Genomic DNA, 20,241 nt, shown 5'->3' with positions numbered 1-20,241 from the left:
TTCATGATGAGCCTATATCATTACACAGTATGTTGGCCTTGACCCAAAATGAGAATTACATAATCCACATCGGTAAGGAAAATAGGTGAAATAAATAGCTTTAAGATGTGCCTGTGTGCTAATACCTAACATCTGTTTGCCAGGGTGGTCCAGGACTCAGAGGACCAAAGGGCCAGCAAGGCGAACAGGGTCCAAAGGTAATGTTCTCAGTCCCAACAGATCAATACCCCTCTCGCTCTCCTCTCCCTCTCGTAACTAACCGTAACGATTTTGGAGCTCAGTACTTTTTACTCTTTGTAATCTAAAGGTCCTTACATGTTTGTCAAAGTTGTGTCGAAGTCTTCCCCTTATTCTTAGACATGTATTTTTCATCAATCAGAATATTTACTAACTTGGTGGAAAGAAAGGTTTCTGGGTCAGAAATAGAGTGTCGGTGTTCTGAGAGGTGTAGTCCTCTCTCTCTTGTGCGTTCTCTTCTTTCTGGCTTTATTAGATCAGCCCTGAACACAAGTAGGCTGCGGTCCCTCCCAGGTTGGAGGACCCAGCTTGGAAATCCCTCCCTCTTTCCTCCCACTATGCTTAACCAAACACAGAACTCTATTTTCTGCTTGCACTGCCCAAGGCCACCAAGTGCGGTGGTTGAGGTTGGGCATTGTACAAAGGCACCAACCAAGAGGACCAAGCTGTGCAAAGCTATGTCAAGGCGCATATTTTTCTACTTTGCACAAAAGCACCCGGAGGGGTGGCAGAAGCCCAGCCACTAACTGAGTTCAGGCTTCACCACCTTCTCTCTGGCTTTTGGTAAATCTTCTAACTGGTCTCCTGGCTTCAGTGGCATGCTTTTTCAGATTGATTTTCACATCTTCCCTCAGATCCATTCCTTGAAAGTTATACTAGGACATATCACACTCTTAAAACCTGTTGTCATATGCTGTTTGCCCTGAGAATACGATTCACCTTCCTTGGCATGGGATTGGAGGCCCTTTATAATCTGACTCCCTGTCTCATTTTCACCGTGTTAATCCAAATGATCTGTTCTCCACCCATCTTGCTTGACTTACTGTCTCAGTATGGTTCCTTATTAAATTTGCACAGTATTTATTCTTGGAGAAGAGAACATTGCAGGGTTTTTTTACTATAAAATTAGAAACAAGTGAAGCAAGGTAGGAGAGAATAGGGGGCAGGGGAGTAGTAAATAAAAGAAGGCTGAATATAATTAATCAGATACTAGCCAGTTCAAAACTTGGACCGGAAGAAATCTCCACTTTTGTTTTCTTTTTTGAAACTGTGACACATTTTTCAGACCCAGACATGAAGTATCTTCCTTGGCTTTGTTTCTTATATACTGCGAGAAGGCCGTGGTTTGAAAGCTTCTTCTCGAACAATGATATGCTGGGTCTTCCTAGGTTTAACCCCAGGGCAATGCCGATGAGCTCCTGTAGGTGCTGCTCTGTCCTCCGAACACCTCTAACCCTATGACTCTGTGGTCTGACATTCTCCTTGGGTGATGGTTCTGATGATGCAGACATAATAGGAATTCATAGATATTTGATGATCTCAAGATTTACCCCTTTCCTCTAATGTTCTATCCCCAGAAGCCCACTACCGATGTGGGTATTTCTGTATGATGATTTTGATGGATCACAGATGCAAGTATGTAGTGGTTTTTGGAAAAAGTCTTGTTGGAGAAAGGACGCTCGTATGTCTACCAAGGTGGAAGGTGTAGGAAGAGATTATGCTTTCCATCCAGAAGCCCACGTTCCATGTTACTTTTTATTTTTTGGCTTTGTCTTTCTGTTGCAGCAAATAGTTAATAATAATTGAGTGGCTCAGAGCAGCCCTATCTCTAGTCTTTTCTAGTCGTTTTTATCTCATATTTTACAGAATAAAGTGGACCACCTACTTTATGCCCTTTTAATCCATTCCTAATTCTTAAATAATATATAAACAATATGTTATTAAATGACTACAAATATTAAGTAATATTTGTAAATCACCTCCATTGTATTTTTAAAAATCTAGCTACCTCTCTCACTTTCTCTTATTCAACATTTCTTGCTTTTCCATTTTTTTATTGTTCAGTTACAGTTGTCCTCATTTCCCCCATTGCTCTCCCCTGCCCTACCCACCCCACTCCCACACTCAGTCCTCCTCCCCATGCTGTTGTCTTTGTCCATGGGTCCTTTATACGTGTTCCTTCACTTGACCCTTCTTCCTCTTCTTTCCCCCATCATCTCCCTCGCCCCACCCTCTGGTCACAGATGTGAGGTCAATCTGGCTGTGACATCTGTCACCCAATTGATCACCAGGGTTGAGCCAGCTGATCTGGTTGGCTAGGCAGGCGTCCCCTTCCTCCCTCACCAATCCACGGGCCTGCCTCCCGACGCTGCACACTTGGTTGAAGAGGACGACCTTCCCAGCTAGAGGGGAGGACCGGTTTATGAGTAGGGTATATGAGCAGCTGCACTCCCCTGCTGCAACCTCCAAACAAGCTCTCAGTGTTTCTTATAAAAACAGTTTTCCTTCAGTGCTTCTACATCCTAACCTCAAAAATAATTTTGGGGGGGTATGTAAATATTCACATATCCAGTTTTGGATAAAAACCTTTATCCAGTTTTCCAGCTGCAAAAATTGGAAACAATCCAAATGTCTCTCAATAGGAAACTGAACAATTTTCTGTCTATCCATGTAATGGAATACTACTCCGCAATCAAAAGGAACACACTGCTGAAACATGTCACTCTGCGAATGAACCTCAAAGTACTCTGCCACATGAAAGAAGCAAAAAACACAGGAACACTTAGTGTAAAAGTCCATTTATATACAACCCGACTTGTTCTTAACCAACAGACGATTTCCATGCCTCTGGGCGGGCTCTAATGGCCTGTGGTTAATTCCTGCCTTACTTGAGATCTCTATGGCCTTTGACCCGATTGTCAGCTCTCTATTGGAAATTTCCTCCTCTTTTGGCCTTTCCCATACCGCTCCAGCTCTCCACTTTCATTTTTTTTCCTACTGTTTAGGGTCTTTTCATTTCAGACTCTTTCCCAGGCTTCTTTTCTTCTCCCTTCTACCTGATGGTCATCCAATCTTTATCTATTTCCTCTTTCATTCTATATACAATCTCATTAATAGTCTCACCCATAAATACATCTTCAACCACCCCAAAATCCATCTCAGCTCAGACTCCTGTTGACTCCCGAACAACTAGACATTTCCACACGGTTTGCCTCATACACCTAAAACTTACAATGTCTCAGGTGACACTTACTATTTAACACCCGCTTACACCATTTTGCTTTTTCTTCTGTATTGCCTGTCCCTAGTAATGGATTTGTGAGTCTCACATTTAAGACGATACCCAGGTTCTGGAAGTCTTAATTTATAAAAGATTGGCTTTCACTGGAGTCACAGAATGAAAGAAGGGGAAGGAGTTGAGGTTGAGGAGAAGTAGATTTTCTGGGTCTAAGATTACCACACTGTGTCGTTCCAGCCAAACCACAATACACTTACTTCCAAACTATAGAAGTAAGAGTTGCTAAAGTGAGAAGAAAGTCTGATTATAAGAAGAGAGGAACTTAAATAATGTTCAGGTTAAGGAAGGCCATTCGATGACCACTGAAGTGGCATAAAGGAGGTGGCAAGATTAGGATGAAAACAGAGGGTAGGTGTAAGGTCTTCAATAAATGCAGATGAATGGCCTGTGGTAGGTAATTGACAGCAGGCAATTGAACTGCAGAGAGTATAGTTCAGATGGGTTGTATAAATCTTTACAGGCCAGGAGGGTGGTCTTGAAGCATTTATATCTTTTGGATTTGTTATGGCATGTGGGAGGTCTAGGAACTCACATAATTGGCATAGAGTTCTTATTTATGGAAGCAAAAAAATATAAAGTTGCAGCAACTCTTGTGTGTTTACTCTTTTGGTTGACTGATGACATTTCGCCTGGGAGGTGAATCATTTGAGGTTTGGTGTCTTGGTATCCCATGAATATTTCACGTCTTAGGGAAAATTATTTAAGGAAATACATTATAAGTGTGCTAAGCAGAGATATCTCCTGGGTGTCAGAGGGTCTCGCTTAGCTCTGGGATGACTTTCCTCTCTTGCCTTACAGGGACCAGAAGGGCCTCGGGGTGAAACTGGCCCTCCTGGACCTCAGGGTCCCCCTGGACCACAAGGGCCAAGCGGTCTGTCTATTCAAGGAATGCCTGTGAGTTGTGTGTAAACATTCAGATAGGTTTTTATTATCATTATTTCTCCATGAGTTATAAAAAATGAATTTTTGTCTTTTATGCCTTAATAATGAGCCTCAGTCCCTATCAACTCCTACAAATAAGAACTGAGACATAAAAGTAAGGATTGAGAGTTCATTCATTAGCTAGTTTTATTGTTCAATGGCCGGATCTTTTACAAACACATACAAGGCTAGGGAGTAAGTTTATCCATGAGCAATTGGTCTGCCCAATAGTGTTCGACTAAGTCCTTACCATTAACGAACACTACACAAATTTAAGTTATCCATTATGTATTTGTAGCGGACACAGATTAATGAGTCTTTTATCTACCGTCTTTACCTCACAGAGCATCAAAGTGCAGCACACTAAGTATGGGCTTCGGATTATAAACAGTGTGCTTCTTACAGCCTCATTTCTTTTCAAAAGCTGTTTTAAAGCCTTGAAAACAAATTGAATTTCACCCTCTGATTTTCTTAACTTTACCCTAGAGGTCTAGATTTACAGAATAAAACCAATCTTTGTAATTCATATTGGAGGCAAACGGATCCTTTGAAGCCATTTTCAGCAGCCATTCTGTGCATATGCTGTCTCTCCAACTTCTCTTTCCCAGAGTTATTTTCACACCTTAGAAAGCATCAGTGTGTGCAGTTACTAGTACTGATCACAAGGATTTGTTGAGGTCTCACTACGCGCTAACTTCTGTGTTTGCTTTTCCATTATTTTAATTTCTAGCCAAAGCAAAACAAAAATCTATATGGATAAATGGTTCTTAAATCTAAACTATAAACAATGTTGAAATGTTCAAGACTCCCCTCCATGTATTTACGGTAATGGGCTTAGCCATATCAGACTGTATGTTCTGTGTTTAAACTATTATGGTATATAAACGTTCAGTGTACTGGGAATGTTTACGCTAGTAGTATAGTGTATGTGAAAAGTGAAATATGCTGTATTTGGATGTTCACATGAAAGTAATTTCATCTTGAAAATGTTAGGACAGTCCATGGAGAAAAAGAATTCAGACCAAGCATTCAGCTGTGTGAACCTGACCCCGTGTACCTTTGTATATTCAGGGAATGCCGGGCGAAAAAGGAGAGAAGGGAGAGACTGGCTCACCTGGTCCGCAGGTACCATTTCTGTTTTATGTTTTGTTTTGTGTTTTAGTTTATTGCTGTCAGCTCTAGCCTAGAGCTTTGTTAAGAGGGGTAGAAAAAAGACAGTAGTTGTAATAAAGATGCTTAGTCTGTATCATTTATCATATTCCACCTCTACGGGTCATACTCATGGTTTCAGGGTGAGCTCTGGTGGGGACATTCCACTCTTGTGAATGTCATGTGGGTTCTGAATTCTCCGTCACAGAGGCCTCGGGCAACCTGGGTGAGAAGGTAACTCACTTTCATGACTCTTGACTCTTACCTTGTCCTCGCCCCACCTAGGGCTTCCCAGGAGGTGTCGGTTCACCGGGACGTGATGGCTCTCCAGGCCAGAGGGTAAGGACTCACCCAGGGTTGGCCGTTAGCACAGCAGATTCCTCACCGAGTCACATTTTGCTTCTGTCAGGTTTGTCAGTCAAACCAGGTGTGTTTTTCTTTGCTTCTGCCGCCCCCACGGGTACAGTCTATCTATGCTGCACCCATTTCCCTTCACGACATCTTCTGTGTTTGTTAACTTTCATTGAAACCTGGGAACTTGCACCAAACTTTCCCCAGTTAACAACACCTCTTTCTGAACATTCCCATAACCTGAATACAGTTCGAATTATGGGTATTGATTGAGCAGATTTTCCATTTTTTCCTAATTCTCAAAAACAAACCTAAAGGAAATCATGAACCACATGAACCGATATTTAAATATTTATGACAATCTGCAGTACTCTCCTTTTATTGAATACATGTCAATTATTTTGTAACTTATTGAAGTGAATGGCAGTCAGAGAAATTATAAGGCTGGTTAGGAGAGGGATGAGATAATATTTAGTCTGTTGAGTCAACATCTTCACTGAGCCAGGTTTGAGGTTCTTATCCTCAAAGACATTGTAGCTTAATGGGAGGAGCTATAACCAAATAAGGAGCTATAACAATGCCTGCAGAACCCCATGGGAACACAAAGAGTAGTTAAGTAGTGCAGACCTGGAGGAATGCAGACTCAGGAAAAGCTTACTAGAGGAGACTGAGTATTAACTAAGAGATAGAAACTAGTGAGGTACACAAGGAAAGAAAGCTAGAGTGAGCAGAGAAAAGGGCTCATACAGAGGACAAGAAATGAACCAAAGGTGGGCATTTCCAATATTGCATACAGTTCAGTATGGCTGGAGATTACAGTGCAAAGTGAGTGAGTGAGTGTGTGTGTGTGTGTGTGTGTGTGTGTACACTAAAAAATGGGAGATTGTCAAGAAATGAAGCTAGAGAGGTAAACATATTTACTTATATCACCTTTTTTTTCGGACTATGGGTTTTGACTATAGCACGAGGGCAATAAAAAGTCTGAATTTTCAGCAAGGGAGAGAGAGACTGATCTTCCTTAAACTGTCACTGATTTAGACATGTAGGCAGCTCCAGTTTCTGTCAAGCCTGAATTATATGGAGTGGCAGCCACTGAGATCCAATCCAGTAAAGGATGGCATATTTGGCATTCAGTCGGTATCTTGGTTTAACTTAGCCATTAGGTTAAAAAACAATTGGCTGGAAGACTTCCTTCTCTGCTCAAACAAGGCCTGCCCTTAGCTCAGGGTACTTAGACTGCTCAAGAATAAGGGGATTGTTTTTTTCTATAAAAAGCTAGGTGTGGGACCTTCAGTGTTTTTCCATGTCCTCTCCCCCCTGCCCAAACTTTCATTTGCTGAAAAACTCAGTTTAGGTTTAGTCTCTGTCTATCAGGTGGTCTGCAAAGCATGGCCAGGTGACGGTATTTAAAGGAGGCGTTCTCTGAAAGTCAGATTTATGTAGGTTTCTTGTACATGTGGAAGGAGTATCTAGAAATATTTATATATTTTGGCAAAGGGCTTAGGCTAAGATCCTGTGTGGTTACACACCTAGATTCTTTCGTGATTCCTGACACTCTGAAAATGGCAGTTCTACTGATTTGGTTGAGGGAATCAACATGATTTATCTATGCCTGAGGTCCGGTGTTGGCAAAGAACTCCTAACTCAAACATATTGAATTAGTGTTGGGATCATTTGGTTTTGGAATATTTTTTTTTAAATAACCAATATACTAACAGAGACTTTTTGTAAATATTTTGCTATTCCTCCCAACATGTTTTCTTTTATAAGATGAAAAGTCTTGGAGCTGTAATTAAGTGATAAGATATCTGTATGTGAATTTTATTTTCCTCTCTCCCTCAGCTTGGAGGGAAAACTTTCAGAGTATGTCCACAGTATTCCCATTGTGTCAAATTCTTAGATGGGAATGGACTTGCTTTTTAAAACTGGTTTTCAGAGGATACCCATTCTTTGTATGGCCATTTAAAAAAATAGCATGAGAATCCTGTGACAGTTGTTTTAGAAAAGGTATTTGAGGGCAATACTCTTCCAGCGCACAACTCTAGGGGGTGCCATTCACAGAGGACAAAATACAATGGTGTCCCCTGGAATTGTATAATGTGGCTGCCATGCTTGAGGAAAGAATTATGTATATATAATTTAATATCTAATATCTTGTTTGAGAAAATATTAATTGAGCACATAACAGTGGTACCTCAGTACTCATTCCGAAATTTTTGACAAGTGCCAAAACTGATGAATACCACGAGCAAGCGATGAGTGATGAAGTGTTTTCTCTTGTGGGGCGGTGTCATGACTCACGGAAGTTCTAGCAAGTGCCACGATCCTGAACACGTGCTGAGGGCTGAAACATTTTTTCTCATCAAAATGTGATGAGTACAGGGTTTGACAGGTTCTGAACCCAATAAGTACTCAGATACGACTGTGTCATGTACCATAGACTATGCTCAACCCACAGAGCCGTGTCCTTTTCGGCCTTCAGAGGGGAAGGATCCAGAAGAGGAGAGGCTTTCAATATCCAAAGGAGGCACTCTGTGTAGACCTGGAGGAGATGGAAGGATGGAGTGGTGTCCAAGGTGTGACCCTTCCACGGGCCAGGCAAACAAGTGGGAAAATAGTCAAAAGGGAACAGAGGTGGGTTAAAACAGAATTATTTAGGTGGCTCGGATCTGTTTGGTCGGATATCTCGGGGCTTAAGGAAAGTGAAAGGTTTAGAACAATTAGATTGCAATTTAGCAGGATTGCGAAGTAGGAGCCCAGGACCACATGCCATGCTGTAGGGACAGATCTAGGGTATGGAGCACCTTCACTTTAGGGCAGGAAGTGTCCAGCTCTCTGTGCTTAGGCAGGAGGAGACGAGAGTCCTTCACAGAGTGTTAAGGACAAACCTTCAGGATTACTCCTGCTCTTCCTTGGGCCATCCTAAAAGGCAAACCTGCAATCAGAAAATAACAGGGATAATAGCAACAAGAACAACCACGGCACAGAACCGACAGAGCAAACTTACTGCTGAAATGCCTGGGAAGCCACTTCCAGGAGACTGCCCAGTTAGGCTTGGGTGTCCAGGGACGCAGGAAGCAGAGATACTTTTCTCATCGCTCTCAGCTCTTGAATGACTTGCAGTTATCGCACCTTCATTCTCTGATCTTGAATGAGCAAAGCCTATGGTAGGTGTGGAAGGAGGAAGCTGGAATAAATGTGTGTGATGCTGTCCAGTCAGTGCTTCCAGCTCCTTCGAGAGCCTCAGGGGGTCAGTGAGCTAGGGGTGCTGTGGGGGTGGGGGGGTGATTCCTACTGCACGTTCTTCCTTCTTTTAAGTGTTTGTCTTCTCATATTGAGATGTAAGAACTCACAGCCCAAAGCTAGCACTGTCACTTTGACTATCTCTCCTGGAATTGGTGCCAATGTTGTTCCTTAATTTAGCCTGGAAGGAGGGAGAGCTTAACAAAGAATAAAAAGGAGAATGTGAAACAACTCCTCCTTAAACAGGAGACTATTTCTCTAATCTTCGTAGCTTGTTCTTGCTTTTCCAAAGGGGGATCTCTGCAATTTGAGCTGGATTTCTCAGCCTTGCCCCTAGACATCCTGGTGATCCTCAGAGAAACTCGGGAAGGACAGGCATGAACAGGGGTGAGGAGCCTAAGTGAGAGGAAGCATTGAAAAAGGCAGAAAAGAACAACCTCTTTTCTACTTCTGAGGCTCACTACACCCAAGACCACCAGCTTTCTGTCAGGCACTCCCAACAGAAACTTTAAAAAATCTTTTTCATTTTCACTTCTTAACATGGTTACATAAAAAGTCAGAGACGAGAAAGAAAAATGAGAAGGAGATGTATCATGTACCGTACCCAGACCATACTAATCCCTCTGGGGTGCAGAGGGTATTTGTTTTTAAATTCCAAGCAAGCCATTTAAATTGCTTCCTTTCCCGCAGGTTACTGCTCCCCATATCTTCACGCCTTTGCCATAGCTACAGCCTTTCTTTCTAATCTATACAAGATGAAAAAAATCCTTCTACATAAGAGTTTTGCAAAATTTGTGAAGTTATGAGAAGCAGGATGGCCCAGTGGTGAATACTGTAGACCTGGACTGTTGGCCAGAACTGAGTTTGAACTTGAACCCTAACTGTATGACCTTGAGCCAGTTACTTCATATTCTCATCTGTGAAGTGGAAAAAATAATATTTGACTCCATGGAGCCATTGTGGGGATTCATTCATTTAAAGAATTTCTATACAAAATTTCAATTTTAGCCGACGTTAGTACTAACTCTTTTCAATGTAAACCTAATGAGTTAGGGCAGGATAATATTTTATAATATCATGACTTCACATATTTAATAGCTCTTTAGAAGATTTTAAAGAACTATAAAAAGTCTAAAGGAAAAGCAAGTAGTTTATTGTTGGTGTTTAATTTTCTAGGATTCCATATTGAAAAGACACTTGGAACGTACTCTTTTTTTATGTGGGTTTGATGTATACAAAAGGCCATATTTGTGATGAATGCTCCATTTCATCAAAGTGAGTTGGATTTGTAATGTACTTGAGAAATTGAACTTGAGTCAACTGTCTGGATTTAATTCCTACCATAAACGTTAAACAGTGATGAGAGAGTCATCTAAAGAATATTTTGTTAAATACTAAGCTTCCTAATCACCCCCTAGAGTATTTCCCTCCTTCAGAAGAGGAAATGTAACATACCATTGCAAAGCTGGTGGAGAAAATGATTTGATTTTCTGTTTTGTGGCTGTAGATGGGATTTTACAAAACCACAGGAGAACGTTCTCACAGTCAGCCACAGTGGTGATAACAAATGCAATCTGGATTTGGCAGATTATTTGTATAAAAATAGCAGCCGCTATTATTCATCACTGACTAAGTGCAGGTGTTTTACAAATGTTATGTTCTCTAGTCCTCAGAATAACCTCAAGTGCTAGGCACTGTTACCACATTTTACAGACAAAAAATCAGGAGCCCAGAAAGCGGAAGTATTTGAACAATGCCACACAGCTAATAAGCTTTAGAGTCAGGATTAGAATCCATCTCCTTGGCTCCAACATGGTATGATTTCTTTCCACGAAGTCATGCTAGCGAAGATCACTGGGAGAGTTTGTTAATGTCGAGAAATCTTCCATGAAGATATTTATTTTTTCAATGATGAAATATTTTATTCCTTTCTTTTTAAAATTTATTTTAGTTGTTGTTCAAGTACAGTTTTCTGTCTTTTACTCCCATCCCAGCCCGCCCCCACCCCAGTGCTCCCCACCTCCCTCCCATTTCCACCCCCCTTAGTTTTTGTCCATGTGTCCTTTATACTTGTTCCTGTGAATCCTTCCTCTTTTCCCCTGAAATTCCTTCCCCTCTCCCCTCTGGTCCCTGTCAGCCTGTTGTCTATTTCAGTGACTTTGGTTATATTTTGCTTGCTTCTTTGTTTTGTTGTTTAGCTTCCTGTTAACGGTGAGATCGTATGGCACTCCATCACTAAAGATTCCTCACTTAGCCTTTTGGGGCAGTGGGGACCCAGTGTGGGTTGCTTTCTTGGTGATGTAGAAGTTAACATTTCACACCTAAGAATATATTTCTTCAATTATTTTGATACTGTGCTTGGGCATTGGCACATCTGGCCACATCTGAGGACAGAACCGTGACTTAGGAAGTCAGTTTTGTGTCGTTACAGCCTGTAAAGGTGCTTCCATTGGGGCACAAGATACGAATAATATCTGCTCTGTGGTCTGGTTCTAATGCTGTCCTCCAGGGTCAGGCCAGACACTTTTATGTTTGTAAACTGGTAGGTTCACAGTGTAAGTGATCAGGTTGCTATTTTGTGTTTTGCTTTGTTTGCTTGTGTTTTTAAATATCGATTCCTGGGCTTCAACCTCAGAGATTCAGAAACAAAAGGTCTTAGGCATGACCTAGGAGTGTACAGTTTTAAAAAGCTTAATAATTCTGATAATCAGCTAGGTGTGGGGATCGCTGGATACTATATTGTGTTAGGCCTATTATATGTTAAAGTGATTTCTTAAGTAGAACATTGCTGGTGTTTTTTGTTTTAAGTCACTGAAGCCATCCTTTTCAGGTTACTAAAAATACATACATTTATATGCACATACACATATTTAAATAATATATGTACTATATAAACACATATATATTAATGGCAGTATATTATGTCTGTAGAATACATATACAATATGTAAGTATATGTATATAATATATACATATTCACACACGTACATAAATTTGTGTATTTGTGTGTGTATCACTGAAAGCTACCCAAAGACTCAACACAGTATCACACATAAGGATTGAGCTTGGATCTCTAGCTAGACCAGTGTTTACAGAGTCTGTGGCTTTTTGCTACCTGGCCTCTTAACCTGGTGGTTGGTGTTAATCCTTTGCTGCAAGTAGCAGCCTTATTTCTCCTGGCTGACTGCCACACTGTCTCTCCACTGTCGCTCACGGCAGTCCAGAGCCATGCCACGGGGTGGAAAGAGTGCGTCAGGACTTTCTACCCAGATTTCTGTAGCCCTCTCTGCTTGAGTTTGGTTTCAACAAACTCATCTGGTACCAGCTGCTCACAGACCCCACTCCACCTAGAGTGTAGCATCATGCAAAGGACCTTAACAATTGGCATTCCAGGATCTTCAAGTTAGTTTCCGGGGCCTGGCATTGTACATTTTGAAGAAGAGATGGCTGGTGAATAAGTCCCTAGGGCTGAGCGATCTTTCTAGTAGCTACGTAATCATAAATATTCCGCCTTCTGACTTTCATTTCAGGTACAGAACTATTTGTGGGCATGTTGATGGTGTCCTTCGGACCCTATAGGCATGCTACCTAGAAACTAGAAACTTCTAAGAGCCTGCAAAAATGTGTTTACGACCAGGAGAAGTATGTATATTTGCTCTAAAGTATAGAAAAGAAAACTGAAAAATAAGAATTTATAAATGTTTAATTAAATGTCTATAAAACAGTATGCTTCGCCAATTTCAGCCATAGTTAAATTTAGTATTCGTTTGATAATTAGTGATTTTGAAAACAAATTTTAGGTTAGATTCCCTTTTGCTGGTGAATTATCGCCAACCATAACTTAATGAGTTGGTCACAGCCAAAATTTTTCAAACACAAATTATAAAAATCCTTTCAAGTTTTTATAGCAAAAATTACTTTTTATGTGGGTTGTGGGTGTCTATTAATATTTTGAGATGGGAATCCTCAAAAAGAAAAAATGCCCAGAGCTATTCATGTTATAAAACATCCCTGTTTGTGAGTGGCTCATGCACTTTCAAAAACCTATTTGTCGGCTTAAGTAAACACTCACATTATGCTTATCATTCAATCTTCTATTCCCTGATATCCATTCTTCATTGCTTTATTAAGGGTTTCTGCTTTTTTATGAGAGTGATTAATCCACAAACACGACTTCTCAGATTGACTTCCTGATATAAAATGGACAATTTATAGATATAGAAATGTTTTGGGAAATGCAATCAAGTTTTTAGTTTGTAGGGTTGAAGACCATTCAGTGAGCTTTACCTTAAACTGAATCACAAAGCTGGAATGTGCCTGCTATTTTGCCCTGTATGCTGTAGACATTTTACAACACGTTACTTTTCACCCAGTTTATTGCTTTGGTATAAAAAACTGCTGCTGTGGTTGCTCACCCCGAGAGGAAGAGGTGGGACAATGAACCTGAGCCTGGCCTCGTACTGACTGGCTTTCAGGATGGGCCATAACAGGGATGGGGGGGGGGGCTCGGGCCGGGAGGTTAATGCAGTGGCCAGCTGTCCCGGTCTCTTGACTTAAATGCCACCTCTCCTATCATCGGATCCCACGCCTGGATTAGATGCTCTTCCCGTGTAACTTTCTGGTTCCATCATCGTAGTCCATTGCCATTTGTTTCCCCATCATTACCTTTTCTCAACATCGTAAGCTCCTGTGAAAGAGACGCTCTTGTTCATCGGTGCTACACCAAACCTAAGGCGTGCCTGGCACCTAGTTGCTCTGCAAATATTCTTTAATAATGTGACAGATGGGAAGCTTACAAGGAAACCTCTTTCAAAGGTAAATGGACTAGTGTGATTCAAAAGTTGAAAAGTAAAATTATTTACATGATAACATGTGAACTTTTTTAATTTTCTAGGGTTAAGAAGAATTTAGGGGACAGAGGAATGACTTTGATTATGCCTCTAAAATGGTATTAATCTTAAGATCCTCAGCTTCGGAGGACGCTGTGTAGGTAGGAGAATGGAGGGAGCAGACCTGTCACCGGGCCTCCTCTCTGTGTCACACTGGAGCACGAGCCCCTCTGCCCAGTCAGCTCCTTTGTAGGACACTACTTCTGCTGCTTCCCTTCCAGACAACACACACGCACGTGCTGTCTGTAAACCACGTGACTTCAGAACTGCTCATGAGCATCTCCAAGGCCCCACCGCTGGCGAGCGCACTTGCTTTGTAAACTCCTTCCCCATGATTGGAAGAGGGGGGCAGATGTGCTATTTTCCACCAGTCTCCCTTGGTTTCGAGAAAACAGGCTGTGGCTGGCCTCCCTCAGTGAAGTCATGGATTTGACCTGGGGTGGTATGCTGGCCATGTATCACATATCACATGTGTCAGGTGCAGGCTTGCACATGGCTACATGTGTGTTCACCAGCCAGAGTTGGATGAGTGTTAAGGCAGGAAGCAAAAGCAGTCCTTTTAAAAATGTGTTTTCAAATTATGGCATATGTGCTCAGAGTCTATCTTTTCTAATGTGAACTTTACCTAGGAAATTAGAGTACATTTTTTAAAAATCCTTTTTTTAAAAAATGATCAGATCTCCTAAGCTCTCTTTGTCCCAAGTTTTCTCACCTAGGAGGGAGTTGGACTGGGTAAGGTTAAGTTCTGCTCATCTCTCACATGTTCTAATTTTTTTATGCCTTTCTTTCTGGATGTGGTATATTTAACTCCATGTAAGATTGTTTATTTCAACCTGTATCAATATTAATTTTTGTTGTCTAGTTAGCAGATCCAAGGAGGGGTGTGTGTGTGTATGTGTGTGTGTGTGTGTGTGTGTGTGTGTATGATTTCATCTGTATCAGAGTTTATTACTGCAGCTTTCTGACTTACTATTTTGACTAACTACAGTGAAAGAAACAGTAGTAAATGACAACAATGATAACACTAGCTTGTGTACTAGTATAGAATAGCAACTATAACAAACATCCCTAAAACCTCCACCCTCAATTCCAGTGGTTCAGTGCAATAACATGAAGTCTACTGTTTGTCCACCGTCCACTGCTGGCAGTGGGGTAGGTAGAGGAGTAGGGAGGTCTGGTCTCTTGCTCCATATAATCATTTAGGGACTCAGTGTCTTTCCCTCTTGGGACATTCTCATCTTCGACATGTGGCCTCTGAAGTCTCTACAGAAGGAGAAATGAAAGTGAAGGATTACCCATGGGAAATTTTTATGAGCCAGAACTGGAACTGGCCCTTTTCCATTGGCCAGAACTCAGCCCTATGGCTCCAACATAGTTGCTGGAACAGGAGGCTGGAAAATGTAGCCTCACAATGTGCTCAGGCAGCAAAAAACCCCATGAATCCTCTGCCTCCTCTGGGTTTAGGACTTGCTGGTACTCAAGGTCAAGTATGTGACAAAAGGGTTGTGCTGACCATTGCTTTTCCTACATTCTATCCGTATCCTCTTCATGCCGCCCCTCATACCCTGTCTCCCAACTCACATACCATTTCTTCTTATCCAACTGCACCTTTACTCTCTTCTGTCTGATGTCTTGAGGTAGGAAGGCATAAAATGAACCTGGATGGGTAGCCTTAAGAAGGTGGACTTTCATTAGCAAGATAAGTAGGAAGAAGAGCTCACTGCAAAAGTGGGGCATGCATTAGAAAGAAAATTGGAAGATGCCAGTGAGGAAGCTGGGAAAGGTTGGTTTGCCTTGGTTCAAAATGGGAATGGATTATTCCAATAGGAGACAAATCCCAAGATGCATGGTCCATTTCTCTGTGTAGTAGCAAGTGGTGTTTTGGACAAAATTTTATGAGCCTACTATGAAATTTAGATAGAGGATTCCCTCTCATGTTTTTAACTGCATTGGAAAGACCAGCATCCACAACTAAGATCTATAACCATATAAGAGTGAGTCATTCCAGCTGTTAAAATTTTTTTAACACATATAACAATAACATACACATACACATTCAACAACTTAGAGAGATACTTTCTTTAATAAAGAATAACGTTTGTTTTCTGCCTTAAGTTTTTCCAACATGGAATGGTAAGCAAAGAGGCTATGATGACACATTCTACAAACCTGCCCAGCAGTCAAAACTCCATCACTGCAGCAGGAAGTCCTGGCACATCCTCCCAGAGAGCACAGAGTGGGATACATTCTACTACTCCCAATTTGTAATGCAGACTTGTGATAGGAGCCCCTCCCCCACACTCGCCTAGGGTGTGGAAGATACTAACACATCCTTTTGTCTGGTTGTTGCTTACTGAGACTTGACCTCCCTTCTCCTTTGTTAGGCTTCATTGAATAAAAACATTTTCTGAAAACAAGTTCCTGCTAACGTTTGTAAGTAGCATTTCTCACACCCCAAGTTCCTGCCCTGGACAATTTCCTAGGGCCAATAGATACACAAGTCTTGCCAAGAACAATTCCCAGGAAGAGTTCAAAAGCAGCGAATCCCTGGAAGTTCAGAGCAAGCGTCAGGACTTGGCTTCCGAATATTAAACGGAATTAGGTGCACCTATTCTGAAAGTCATAAAGCAACTGCGTAGTTGACGTGCTGTGTGTCTTTTCCCCAGGGCTTTCCTGGAAAGGATGGGGCCTCTGGCCCTCCAGGACCACCGGGGCCAATTGTAAGTATTTCCAGAAACTACTGGGATGTCCTCTGCTTTGAAGCATTTTGCTTTTTTTGAGAGATTTTCTTTTGCCAGACCCGTCACCTCCGCAGCCATCTTTGGGATAACAGTCCAGCCGTTGGTATAGACCTCTCCCTAAAGTATCCTTTAAAAATAGTACATCCGCATGGCTTGATTATTCTATCTCTGAGCCACTTTGCCGTAAGATCACTTGCATTGAATTAGTTTTTATTAGATTCAGATAAGGCTTGAATTGGAAAGAACTGTACCTAACTGGTAGTTTGGAGACTTCTTTCAAAAATGGCTTCCCTGCTTCTTTGGTAGCTGGGACCAGGAATGACCAATGAGTCCTGAAGTCTTGGTGTTGAGGGGGAGGGGAGCTATTGCTGTGTGTGTCCCGTACTCCTTCTTGGGAAGTACCTGTCTTAGATGAGAATGTGAGGGTCCTTACCTTTGCTTCATTTCCCTTCCTCAGGGCATTCCTGGAGCCCCCGGAGTCCCAGGGATCACTGGAAGCGTGGGACCCCAAGGCGCCCTGGGGCCACCTGTGAGTATGCAGCAGGAGCTGGTCAGGGTGGTTGCCTAGTCCTCCCTCGGGTTTATTTGTGTGTTTACATTTACCAGCATCTCTGTTGGCCAGCAATGTTTTTAGGTCCTGGACGCTGTGGGAATCCATAAGGGAAAACAGAGGCTCTGAGGGTAAAGATGAAGATCAAACTGTGCACGTATCAGGGCTAAAGACAGAGGCTCCCGACAGGGTGTAATCAGTCACGCTGCTACTTATATGTACATGTTATTGTTCATTCTTTCGTATTTGGCTAAGTAAACCCAATGCCATCTTGACAGGGGTGGGATATAATAGCTGTTTGTTAATTAGATGTGTCTTCTGTGGGAGAATATACAAGGCTTGAGAAAGTCAAGGAGTAGTGAGAATGGGAGTAGATTTTTATTTTCTAAATTCTTCAAGAAAGATGAGTGTGAGCGTGTGTGAGCATGCACACACACAACACACACCATCCTGTCTCCACCATCCTTTCCCTGCAGACAGATCTAGGCTGTTCCTCCCTAGAAAGGAGTATGGAAGTATCGCCTCTGCCACCAGGCGTCAGTGTGCTCCCAGCACGTGCTCCTGGGAACAGGAGTCCCAGAACATGCCAGCAGGGCTCAGAGAGCAAGGGCTTCTGGTTAAAGGAGTGGCAGAGATGGTGAACACTAAATGTACCTCAGAAAGTCATGAGAGATTCGAGGACAGCAAAGCTTTTGAGGCATCTTGAAGTGAAGCAGAAAAAGACCTCCAAACCTGCTTAACTGCATTAGACAATCAACAAATGTGTTTGTGCACCAGGTGACCCTGTGTATTGCAGGCTTAGTGACATTTCCTAAGCTAGTTTCCCTTAACCCCAGTTGGGATGCTCCTGGGTCGGGAGGGATGGGCTGTGAAAGAAGGTAAGTTTCTGGGGACCTTGAGAGAGGACAGTGGGATGCATGAGGTACAGAGTGAGACGTGGATTTCCGTCAGGGAAAGAAAACCCCTCCCTGCTTCTCTGCCTGGTCTTTTTGTGCCTCTGGAACAGACTCTAAACATGGAGTGTACAGAAATGCCAGTGCATCTTTTCCGGGACATAAGACACTTGTTAATAATATTATCTTTGATTTGTTATAAATGCGCAGAAAAAGGCCCTTGATGGTGGCGTTTTTATGAGAGCCAGAAGCCATCTTGTCCGGTTTCGGAGACACTGGGTGGGGATGCCACAGTAGGCACTGGATAGAACAACAAAAGCCAGTTGTTCCCTGAACTGTCCAGCCCAGACTTTGCCCTGTGCTTGGGGCTCTGAGCCACCGGTTGCCTGCTGCCTGCCCGACTGGCGTGACTAGTCAAACGGGCTCCGTGTCAAGGTGTTAAGGCCTTGGTTGTTTTCCCATGGATGTCTGTCTAGGAAAACAGGAGGGAAAGAGACCAAGGAAGACAGACTGCCCCACTGAAAATAGCAACACATTTCCTCTAGTCGGTGCCAGGAACACTTGCTTGCATGCACTCTGTCTTCAGCTGCTGACTTCCCAGGGCAAGCTGTGTGCCGCTGCTGTGGTCATAACTGCTGCCTGAGGTTCAAGTGTGAGCTAAAAGCTAGGGCCTCCCCACAGGGGAACAGACTGTGATGAAGCACATGCGAGAAGGGGCATACATTTAACTTAAACTCAATGTAGGTGGGAGGTCCAGTGCCACGTCATTTAAAGAACGCTGCACCAGGAGCCAGGGCACCTGGGTTCTTTCTAGATGGGGCTCTGACTTGACTCTAACTGTGCAAGCCACTAAGCAGTGTTCCCAGCCTCTCAGGACCTAGGTTTCCTAACGTGTTCACTTAGAAATATTTACTTAGCAGCCACAATGTGTAGACGCATGGGGGTAAGGGGTTCTGAAGGGTACAAAAGGTAACCAAGATATATTTCAACACTCACAGACAATCTAAAGAGAATGATGGTTTTGTTTTGCTTTGTATAAGTAGGTGTAATAAAAGGCAGAAAGTCAGAAATGCCTCAAGGAAAAGTCAAGGAAGTCACTGTGAAAGTTCCATTGAGAGAGAGAGAGTGATAGACAAGGGCATAGAGACAGAGAGGGGGCACCCGTCTGAGCTGTGGGGGTGAGGAGAGCAGTTCCTGAAGGAGGCAGCTTTTGGTGGGATGTGCAGGATGGTGTGATTTGCACCCACAAAGACGGGGGTAGCATCGTTTGTATGGGGATTGCATTAAAACATAAAGTGGGCTCAGTGCACCCTCTGTCTTGTATGTTTCAATAGTTTCAACTCTTTCACTGGCTTCTTCACCACTGCCAAATTTTATTTCAAGCCCTCGGTTCCCACCAAGACTATCATGAGAAGCTCTGGCCCTGGTCTGGTCCATTCCCAGCTTCCAGAAGATCTTTCTAGAATAACTCTGATGTGTTATTCCCTTGCTTGAATGTGCTCACTGGATCCCCGTCTCCAGAGGATGGGTCTTAAATATGCAGCCAGGTATATGTGGCACTTCACAATGGGTCCGTCCTTTCCCCTCTGACTTGACTGTGTATCATCCTTTGGCTTGGGGTTGAGTCATCTTTATTTAAAGCTCCCCACACCTGTGCTGTACTGTTTCACAGGGTTTGTTTTTTTTTTTTTCTTGGGATGCTCTTCCATTTGTCTGGACTGCTTTCTTGTCCCTTCTCCACCTGCGAGCTCCTGGCTAGTCTTTCTGTAACACTGTGCACCTCCTGTGCGAGACCACCTTCACCTTCTCAGGCCAAGATATGCTGTCGATGGTCATCTCCCCACTAAAATGACAGGTTCCTGAGGGAAGAATTTTTTATCATACTCACGCCTTTACTGCCAGACGCCACCTCACTACCACAGAGGGTACTTAATAAGTATCTGTTAACAGAAAGAAATGAAAGTATGTTTGCATTCCAGTTAGGCTGATGTTCAAGGGCATTTTAGAAAATTACTTATATAGATTGGGGGTCAAGCCATGGCAGACCTTTGGAGCTGAGTTAGGATGTTTTGATTTTAGTTAATAGGCATCTTTAATATGTGGGACTTGGACCATGAAATTATTCCTCTTCCCTTCAGTACTTAAAATTCTGTGAATGTATGAATGTAGCCACTGTATTTTCTTTTCT

The 20,241-nt window shown here is 42.5% G+C and overlaps 1 protein-coding gene across 3 annotated transcripts in view; it reads left to right on the top strand.

Annotated features, from left to right (window-relative positions):
- Positions 1-20,241, top strand: part of COL14A1 (collagen type XIV alpha 1 chain) — a 194,873-nt gene that overhangs the window by 142,812 nt on the left and 31,820 nt on the right. For all 3 annotated transcript variants that reach the window (XM_037166708.2, XM_037166707.2, XM_037166709.2), the window contains exons 37-42: positions 144-197; positions 4,115-4,210; positions 5,309-5,362; positions 5,672-5,725; positions 16,536-16,589; positions 17,068-17,139. In XM_037166708.2, coding sequence (XP_037022603.2) covers positions 144-197; positions 4,115-4,210; positions 5,309-5,362; positions 5,672-5,725; positions 16,536-16,589; positions 17,068-17,139 — 384 coding nt within the window. The remainder of the gene's footprint in view (positions 1-143; positions 198-4,114; positions 4,211-5,308; positions 5,363-5,671; positions 5,726-16,535; positions 16,590-17,067; positions 17,140-20,241) is intronic.

This window comes from Artibeus jamaicensis, unplaced genomic scaffold (genome assembly GCF_021234435.1).
Source record: "Artibeus jamaicensis isolate MK-2021 breed Jamaican fruit bat unplaced genomic scaffold, CSHL_Jam_final scaffold_916, whole genome shotgun sequence".
Lineage (NCBI taxonomy): Eukaryota > Metazoa > Chordata > Mammalia > Chiroptera > Phyllostomidae > Artibeus > Artibeus jamaicensis.
This window is presented reverse-complemented; position numbering and strand designations above follow the sequence as displayed.